The sequence below is a fragment of the Oryctolagus cuniculus genome, chromosome 16 (assembly GCF_051225735.1).
Source record: "Oryctolagus cuniculus isolate XC-2025 breed Fujian yellow rabbit chromosome 16, ASM5122573v1, whole genome shotgun sequence".
In the NCBI taxonomy this organism is placed as follows: Eukaryota; Metazoa; Chordata; class Mammalia; order Lagomorpha; family Leporidae; genus Oryctolagus; species Oryctolagus cuniculus.
The window spans coordinates 22,606,114-22,615,300 of NC_142882.1; the positions used below are offsets into that span (position 1 = coordinate 22,606,114).

Sequence of the window (9,187 nt, forward strand, 5' to 3'; positions counted from 1 at the left end):
CCGCTCGGCCGTTGGCGGTGCTGCTCCCTCAAGGATGCGTCTCTCGGAAAAGCTGCGAGAAGGGGCGGGCCCCGCCTGTGCGGGAACCCTCAGGATTGGCCGAGAGCCGGGCTCTGACTCCGCCCATCCCCGCCCCCGCCATCCGAGTCGGAGACGCTGGGGATTGGTTCCCCGCGGCCACCCCGCGAGAAGCCCACAGCTGGTCCCGCCTCCCTCGCGCGCGTGCGGAGAGGGAGCTCCGCGGATTGGTTTGAGGAGTCCGGGCGCGCGCCAGCGGCGCTCGCGGATTGGCTGACGGGGCGCTCGCGCCGCCGCGGAGCGTTTGCGGTGATTGGCTAGAGGGCGGAGCCGGCGATTTGAAGGCGGCGCGCGGACGCGGTGCGCGTTGCAGTCCGCGGCGAGAGGAGGCGGGAGCGGCCGCCGGTGACGCTGCCCCTCTGCCCGCTCCCCCGACCCCGGCTCCCGGCGACACGATGGCCAAGGTGTCCGTGCTGAACGTGTCGGTGCTGGAGAACCCGAGCCCTTTCCACAGCCCCTTCCGGTTCGAGATCAGCTTCGAGTGCAGTGAGGCCCTGGCGGACGGTGAGGCTGGACCCGTGCGGAGACCCCCACCCCAGCCCTGGGCCGACCCTGACCCCGACCTCCCCGTGGAGAGCCGCCCCGTGGCCAGGCCGAAGCCCCCCGGGGCCCCCTCCCTCCGTCCGCTTAGCCCCCCCCGCTCCCCCATCGCCCCCTCCCAAACCCCAGGACCCCCCTCTCTTGCAATGGCGCTCCTCCCAGGCACCGCTTCCTAATGATAGAGGCGCATCCACCGGCGGAGACCCCCACGCCCCCTGCCTCTTCCCCACCCCTGCCGCCCTCCTCGCCCCCGTGTCCGCCCCAGCCGTGCCCTGCCCAGTGTTTAAATGACCGCGTCCGGGGGTCATTGCGACCCCCGGGGTGGCGGTGGAGGGGCGTCCCGGCTCCCGAGGCTTCCCGGTCCGACCGTGGGCCTGGGTGGGCGGTGGGCGCGCCCCGGACCGGCTTCCCGCGGCTTCCCTATCCCGACGCCGTCCGGTGGGCGGTGGGCGCGCCCGGGGCCCGCGGCGGGGTGGTGGTCGTGGCGCACGGGAGGGCACAGCAGCCACCCGGAGCCCCGGGCCCTGCGCACGCCGGGGTCAGCCGGGGCCAAGGCCTGCGTGCACCCAGCGCTCAGCTCCAGGGCGGAGCCGGGGAGGCCGCTGGGTGGCAGGGGGGTGGCCCGCGGGGCGGCCGCCGCCTGTGGCTGACTGTGGAGTAAGCCGGCTGGAGGCTCTCTGGGACACGCAGGGCGGAAATAAAAGTGTAAGCTGGCGGGGGTTGAGACTCGCTTTAAAGGCCGGCAGGAGAGGCGAGGGGCCCCTCGTCTGAGTTCCCAGGTGACGCGGGTGGGGTGCCGTAGGCCTGCTTTAAAAGCAGGCGCTATCTGAGAAGTGGGTGCCTGCGACGCCCCGGGCCCTGCGGCCCAGGAGCCAAGCCCCCGCCTTGACCCCCTGCGCGTCCCGGGCGGGGGGCGGGGCGTCGCTGGGGCCGTGATGTCTGGGGACAGGAGCCTGGGCAACCCTGGTGTGGGGCGCCTCTGAGTTCCTTCTTCCTCTCCCAGCCCCCAGTCGGGGGCCCCCTGACTCCCAGGGGCCGCACGGAGTACATCAGGGGTGCGTGTGCTTGCGGGGAGCGGGGGAGCCCCTCAGGGAGCTGAAACAGCAGGCGCCCCGCGAGGCCAAGGCCACGGGCAGTACGGCTCGAAGACTGCGGCTCCGGACCGCCTGGTCACCGGATCGCAGCGCCGCTTCGGCTGGAGTCCTGGACGCGCAGCTTCCGACCCAGCTTCCTGCTGCTGCGCGCTGTTGTGCGCCCCTGCCGCCCACGCGGGAGACCCACGGGGAGTTCCAGGCGCCTGGCTGTGGCCTGGCCCACCTCCAGCTGTTGGCATTTGGGGAGTGGACCAGCGGGTAGAAGATCCTGCTCTTTCTGCCCCCCACCCCCCCATCGCCTGCCTTTGTCTCTCTCCTCTGTCACTCCCAGATAAATACAAATGGGAAACAGATTCTTCAACGACAATGATTTCTTGTTTAAATATTTGTTTCATTATTTATTTGAAAAGTAGAGTTACAGAGAGAGAGATAGGTCTTCTGTCCATTGGTTCACTCCCCAGATGGCTGCAACGGCTGGAGCTTCACAGATCCAAAGCCAGGAGCCAGGAGCTCCATCCAGGTCTCCCACTCAGGTGCCGGGGCCCAAGCACTTGGGCCATCTTCCACTGCTTTCCCAGGCCATAGCATAGAGCTGGATCGGAAGTGGAACAGCCGGGACTCGAACTTGCACCCATATGGGATGCCGGCACTGCAGACCCGGGCTTTAACCCACTGTGCCACAGCACCGGCCATCACTTTCTTAACGTGTGTTTAATCATAGCATTGGCTTTGCATTTGTTGTCATACGGAGTAGAGGTGTATCCTGTGCGGGGTTCAGCCTGTAAAATTGGGGATCAGAACAAAATGTAATTGACGTGCCTTTAATCGTGTTCAGAAGTTAGATAGACTGTGTGTATACAGTTATGTCCTGTATTTGGTAGGTATTTTTTTAAGAACTTATTTTATTTGAAAGGCAGAGCTACAGAGAGATCTTCCATCTGCTGGTTCACTCCCCAGATGACCACACGGCCAAGGTTGAGCCAGGCCAAAGCCAGGAGCTCCATCCAGGTCTCCCACGTGGGTGCAAGGGCCCAAACCCTTGGCCATCCGCTGCTGCTATCCCAGGTACATTAGCAGGGAGCCGGATCAGAAGTGGAGCAGCTGGAACTCAAACCAGTGCCCCTGTGGGATGCCAGTGGTGCAGGCAGTGCCTCAACCTGCTAGGCCACAGCACTGGCCCTTATGCGTTTTTATATTTTTTTTAATGGTTGATTTCTTCTACTTGAAAGGCACAGAGGCAGAGAGAAGGGAGTTCTTCCATCAGCATTTACTCAAAAGATAGAGTTACAGAGAGGGAGAGTGACAGAGAGAGATCTTCCATCTGCTGTTTCACTCCCCAAATGGCTGCAACGGCTGGAGCTGTGCTGATCTGAAACCAGGAGCCAGGAGCTTCTTCCTGGTCTCCCATGTGGGTGCAGGGGCCCAAGGACTTGGACCATCCTCCACTGCTTTCCCAGGCCACAGCAGAGAGCTGGATTGGAAGTGGAGCAGCCGGGACTCAAACTGGCGACCATATGGGATGCCAGCACTGCAGGCGGTGGCTTCACCCGCTACGTCATAGTGCTGGCCCTGAATTGGTGATTGATATCCCATGTCCAGTGCTGGTTTGTTTTGTTTTGTTTTGAGCGAGAGATGGAGAGGTCTCCCATCTGTTGGTTCACTCTCCAAATGGCTGCAACAGCTGGGACTGGGCGCTGCATCCAGGTCGCCCGCGTGGGTGGTAGGGACCCCATTACTGGAGCCATCACCACTGTCTCCCAGGGTGCGTGTAGGCGGGGAGTGGAATCAGGAGCCCCACCCACTGTACCAGGTCTCCCCACCCTCCATATCTGACCCCAAAGGTTTGCACACCTTCGCCTTCTGTATCTGTTAGACCCCCCAAGGACATCCAAGTCCTCAGTCCCTTTTATAAACTGGCACAGGCGCGCGGGCGGGCGTCACAGTGCCGGGCGTCACAGTGCCGGGCTGACTCCTGGCTCCTCTGCTTCCACTCCAGTGCGCCTGGGAGGCAGCACTTGGGCCCCTGGCACCTATGTGGGCGCCCCCTTGGGGTCCTGGCCCCCTGGCTCCTGGCCTCAGCCTGGCCCAGCCCTGGCTGGTGAAGCATCCGTGGAGCGAACCAGCAGTTGGAAGATGTCCACCCCCGCCCCCACCTTCGATTTGCCTTCCAGATAAGTAAGGCGTGGTATTTACACACAGCCTGTGCACGGTCTTCAGATCTCTTCTCAGTTCCTTGAAGTCCCTAACACAGGGAAAACACTGTGCAACTAGGTGTATTGTGTAGAGAACAATGACGTGGGGTTTTTTGCCCTCACATGTTTTCCTCCATGGTTGGTGAGACGCACAGATAGGGCTGGCCAGCCGTGCCCAACCTGGAGTCACAGGCGTACGTCCCTGCTGTCAGCTCAACCTGTGCGCCCTCGGCTCCAGCATCTTCTGTCTTTCCCAGTGGTTTCAGCTGTTCCTCAACCTTTTTTTTTCTCTCTTTTTCTTTTTTTTTCATTTATTTTTTTTTTTTTTTTATTTACAGTCAGAGTTAGACAGTAAGAGAGAGAGAGACAGAGAGAAAGGTCTTTTTTCCGTTGATTCACCCCCCAAGTGGCTGCTACGGCCGGTGCTGCGCCGATCTGAAGCCAGGAGCCAGGTGCTTCTCCTGGTCTCCCGTGGGGTGCAGGGCCCAAGTACTTGGGCCATCCTCCACTGCACTCCCAGGCCACAGCAGAGAGCTGGACTGGAAGAGGAGCAACCGGGACAGAATCCGGCGCCCCAACCAGGACTAGAACCCGGTATGCCGGCGCTGCAGGCGGAGGATTAGCCCAGTGAGCCGCGGCACTGGCCATCTCTTTTTCTAAGATTTCTTTCTGTATTTGAAAGGCAGAGTTGGAGCGAGTGAGCCGCTGGGTCACTCCCCTGATGGCTGCAGCGGCAGGAACTGGACTCGACGGAAGCCAAGAGCCTGGAGCTCCACCCAGGTCTCCCATGCGGGTGGCAGGTTTAGGTTGTGCCGCTAAACGTTGACATCTGCGGGACAATGTTTCAGACCCCCCTGCACCTTACACCTTAATCAAACACGTGCTTGGTGACTCTGCTGGTTGTGAGAGAGTGCCTGGAACGAGATGTTCCAACAGTGAGCCATTCTAGAAAGTGGGAGTAGGGGCTGCTATCCCGTGCAGCAGTTATGATGGCCCGTGGGCCACCTGCTTCCTGTCCGGGTTCCAGCTTCCTGGGTGATGGCAGAGGGACCGGCAGTGGGTGTTGCCCAGGAAGGGCCCCTGGCTTGGCGTGTGCGTCCGAGGCTGGATGCTCTGGTGTGACGGCCGGACCAAGGGCCCGGGCAGCTTCCAAGCAAGTTGACTTCCTGTGAAAATCACAGCTTGTGAAACCCCCTCCCTCCCCCAGCTGTCCGGGGCTTGCAGGCGTTGTGTAATTTCAAAGAAGCTAAAATAAGTCCGCGGTCTCCTGCCAAGCTGCCCTGTACCAGCGTGACCTTGCCCCTGGTACACTTGGCCCTCCTGCAACAGGCAGTGGTCACCAGGAGCTTCCTGTGACGGATGGGCAGGGCCTCCTTCGCTCGTGTGCCTTTAAGGGGGGGGCGAGGGGACTGGGGGCAGCGCCCCCTCCCAGCCCTGGCTGCGATGCCAAGTGTGCGTGCTGAGCCCCCGGCCTGTGCGAGCTGGGGACCGCCCGGCTCCCCCCTCGCGCTGCCTGGCTCTCTCCCGGGTGGATCAGAATCTGCTGCCCCGCGCCAGTTGTCGAGGGAATCTCCTCCCGTTCCCTGGCACGGGGCCGTGTGTGTGAAAGAGGATGCTGCTCTGAGCCCAGCACCCAGTGGGCAGGGCCCCGAGATGACCCAAGCGCCTGCCGCTCCTTCCCTGGCCCTGCCGGGGCACGTGGTTCTTAATTCAGCCTCTGCCATGCAGGTCAGTGCCACACCGGCTCCCAGTGGCCCACGGTGTCTCCCGCAGTCCAAAGGCAAGGTTGCTGGGCAGAACTAGGCCTGCAGGGGCCACGTCCCCAGCACTAGGGCCTGTGCACTGCCTGTCCCCTGTGGCCCGGGTGCACCCGATCGCAGACTCTTCCGGCGTGTGGCAGCCGTGTCCAAATCCTCATGACAAGGCTCCTTCCGGTGCCTGGCGGCCAACGGCCCCAATTCGTTAACCTGCTGGCCCCCCGCCCCCCGTGTCCTTGCAGACCTGGAGTGGAAGATCATTTACGTGGGCTCAGCCGAGAGCGAGGAGTTCGATCAGATCTTAGACTCGGTGCTGGTGGGCCCCGTGCCTGCAGGGAGGCACATGTTTGTCTTCCAGGTAAGAAATAAGACACCTGAGCCCCTGACTCCCCGGCGCAGCCTCCCGGACCCCCAAAACCCAAGGCCGGCCCGGCCGGCAGAAGTTCAGGTTCCAATCCTTGCTCGGCCCTCAGGAGTTGTCCGCCTGCGGCTCGGAGGCCTTCGGCCCCCGTCCCCCCCAACCCCCAATTTTTGGAGACGCACGTGCAGTTTGTTCACAGCACAGGTTCCCCTTGAGCTCGTGGGGAGCTCCCTTGCACACTCCCTACACACGCGCGCCCTCGGGGAGCCCCACGTGGCTGCAGACCGGCGGGTTCACACTCGCTCGCTGGTCTCAGAGCCCCGGAGCCAGCGGCAGCTGCAGGAGTCGGGCCGTCCCATACGTGTTTGCTCCTGAAGGCCTCTGGTGCCCTCGGGCAATTGAAAACAGTGAACTGACCCTCGGACACAGAGCATGGAGCTCGCGGCCTGGGTGGACACGAGTGCCTGGGGCTGGGAGGCAGCGGCCAGGGCTCAGGGGCTTGCGTGCCGCCACCCACCTGGGAGACCCGGATGGAGCTGCCAACCAGCAGATGGGACCTCTCTCTGTCCCTCAACAGCTTTTTCTTAATTTTCATTCGTTTATTTCTTTATTTATTTTTGCTCTTTTACAAATTGTAGATTTCTAGACTTGGCAGGTGGGTCAGAACGCCAGAGCTTGAGCTTCTCGACTCGCTCCCCTCCAGCCCTGCCGTCACGGCACATCTGGGCCTCTCACCCACCCACAGCAGCAGATCCACCCGCGAGCCCAGTCTGTCTACACTGAGATGGCCGGGGCCGGGGCCAGGTACTCTGCGCTCGTCAGCGCCTGATGCTCGGTGGTGTTTGATCAAGGGGGCCTCACGCCACTCCCGGCATTCTGGCTCTGGCCGGCTCTCCCAGGATGACTTCCGGTGCCTCCTGCCTGAGCCCTTCCCGGCCCAGTGGCCGGCAGAGAAGGCGGAAGCCCAGGACGTGTCTCCCCTCCCCCACCCAGGCCGATGCCCCCAACCCATCCCTCATCCCAGAGAGCGATGCCGTGGGCGTGACCGTGGTCCTCATCACCTGCACCTACCACAGACAGGAGTTCATCCGCGTGGGCTACTACGTCAACAACGAGTATCCCAGCCCCGAGCTGCGGGAGAACCCGCCCCTGAAGCCAGACTTCTCCCAGGTATGGCTGCCTCTCTGCCTCCTGCAGCGGGTGGGGCAGGGCGGGGCGGGCCCTGCCCCGTGGGCCTGTAGCACGGTCACCGTGGCAAGATTTCCCCAGCACGGCTCGGTTCTGGCGGTGCCGGCCTGGTACAGGAAAGGCGCGGTGAGCCGGCCCCAGGGCGAGGGCTGGCCGCAGCAGTTAAGACCCCACTCGAGAGCCCTGCATCAAATGTCGCAGACGCCACCTCCATGGGAGCCCCAGGTTGAGCTCCTGACTCCCCAGGCCCAGGCTATCGTGGACTTTTGGGGAGGGAACCCGCGGACGGGAGCGCTGTGGCTCTCGCACGTCCTTGGTGGCCATCGCACAAGCGGGGGTGACCAGGACGAGGGATGACGGTGCCTCTTCCCGCCGCAGCTCCAGCGGAACATCCTCACTTCCAACCCCCGAGTCACCCGCTTCCACATCAACTGGGACAGCCACACGGACAGACTGGAGGCCGCGGAGAGCCAGGACCCTGCCCTGGGCTGCGGCCTCCCCTTCAGCTGCACCCCTGTGAAGGGCATGGGGCTCCCGGGCTGCATCCCTGCCCTGCTTCCCGAGAACTCCATGGACTGCATCTAAGTGGGGGAGCCCGGCGCTGGCCGGCCCCACCTGGGACCCGGCACCGGCACCGGCACCGTGGATCACCTCGCTCTGCAGGCCCCGAGCGGCAGCAGGGACTCCCGCCTGCACGTGCCTGCTCGCGCCGTGCCTGCCCAAGGCCGTCACCCCGGCCTCCTGCTGTCCCTTGTCCCCTTTCTGTTGTCTCCTGGGTGCTGCCAGGCGGGAGATGGCGGGGTGTGGGGGCGCCCAGCCACATGAGGGCCCTTCCGCCCCGGGCTGCCTGCACCTGGCTCTCACGGGCCACAGGGACTTGGGGCCAAAGGAGCACTGGAGACCCCAGAGAGCGCCCCTCCCCCCTCTGCTGCTGTGCCTGCTGCCGTGTGTATTTAAGGGGGTTTATATTAAAGATGTTCGCTGGTTTGCAAATAAAAAGCACTTGGTGGAGACTTCACCCCCTGCTCTTGTCCTCGCTGGCCCTGTGTCCCTGCGGGGCTGCAGGTGGGGCCCCACCTGATGCCAGGAGAGGGAGAGGTGTCAGGGCGCCAGTCAGCCCCCCAAGCTGGTCCGCTGGGAGAACTCAGTATGATCCCGGCGCACACACAGAAACACTCAGAAGCTGTCCTCAGCCTTACTGGATGACCCCACAGCCAGAGGGGGTGGCTCGAGCGGCCGGCCACGTCCCCAGGGTTCGCAGGAGAGCGGGGACCTCGCCACGCGGAGCAGCAGGTGGGCGCGCAGCCCTTCCCGGCCGGGGTCTTCCTCTGTCCACCTTCGTCCAGGACAGTCTAGCCACTCTGATGCTGGTGTGGATGGCCACGGCTAGCAGCAGGAAGCAGAGCAGCTGGGGGCTTCCGGGGAGGGGGACTGCGGAACACACCCTCCGGCCCAGCCCCAGATGTCAGATGCTGGGGCGGGGGCGCCGCCCCTCGGTCCTCAGGCCGCTCCTGGCAGACAGGTGCCCGCTCCCCGCACAGACAGGACAGTCAGCGCCGGTGCCCCCAGACTCCGCGTCCGTACCAGGGGCGTGATCGCGGGACCTACGAGGTGAGGGGCGCGCTGCGAAGCAGTGTCTGTGCCAGCTCCTCACCGCGGGTGCCAGCCCACGGCCGGGCCCACGGCCGGGACCCAGTAAAGGCGCAGCAACCCCCTGCTCCCGGGCCCAGCATCCGCGGGAAACCCAAGCAGAGCCCCGGTCCCGACCCCTGCCGCCCCAAACGCCAGGCCTTATGAATGACGACTCGGCGACCTCTGACCCCGCGGCGCTGGCCGCGCCCCTCCCCCCGCTGGCAGGTGGACAGCGGCTGCGCCGGGCGGGCCGTGGCGTCCACCTCGGCTGGCCGGCGGCCGCTGCCGCACTGGGCGGGGGCGGGGGACTGCGGCGCGCGCGGGGCCGGGCGGGCGCCGGCCGGG

At 64.2% G+C, this 9,187-nt stretch overlaps 1 protein-coding gene across 2 annotated transcripts; it reads left to right on the forward strand.

Moving 5' to 3' along the window:
• The first annotated feature begins 340 nt into the window (after nucleotides 1–340).
• On the forward strand, nucleotides 341–8,938 carry ASF1B (anti-silencing function 1B histone chaperone). 2 transcript variants are annotated; one of them, XM_089316548.1, is made up of 4 exons: nucleotides 341–582; nucleotides 5,904–6,019; nucleotides 7,099–7,192; nucleotides 7,589–8,938. In XM_089316548.1, the coding sequence occupies exons 1-4, from the start codon at nucleotides 474–476 to the stop codon at nucleotides 8,803–8,805; spliced, it is 1,536 nt and encodes a 511-aa protein (XP_089172674.1). In that variant the 5' UTR covers nucleotides 341–473; the 3' UTR covers nucleotides 8,806–8,938. The 2 variants fall into 2 exon arrangements, with proteins under 2 accessions (XP_089172674.1, XP_051691779.1); XM_051835819.2 differs by having other exon boundaries at nucleotides 7,016–7,192; nucleotides 7,589–8,228.
• The last annotated feature ends 249 nt before the right edge of the window (nucleotides 8,939–9,187 follow it).

What these genes read in the sequence shown, in the direction of transcription:
- ASF1B (XM_089316548.1), top strand. Translation starts at nt 474, where the DNA reads ATGGCCAAGGTGTCCGTGCTGAACGTGTCGGTGCTGGAGAACCCGAGC. An exon ending in CAGTGAGGCCCTGGCGGACG is followed by an intron (nt 583 to 5,903) that starts GTGAGGCTGGAC and finishes GTGTCCTTGCAG; the next exon opens with ACCTGGAGTGGAAGATCATT. An exon ending in TGAAGCCAGACTTCTCCCAG is followed by an intron (nt 7,193 to 7,588) that starts GTATGGCTGCCT and finishes TTCCCGCCGCAG; the next exon opens with CTCCAGCGGAACATCCTCAC.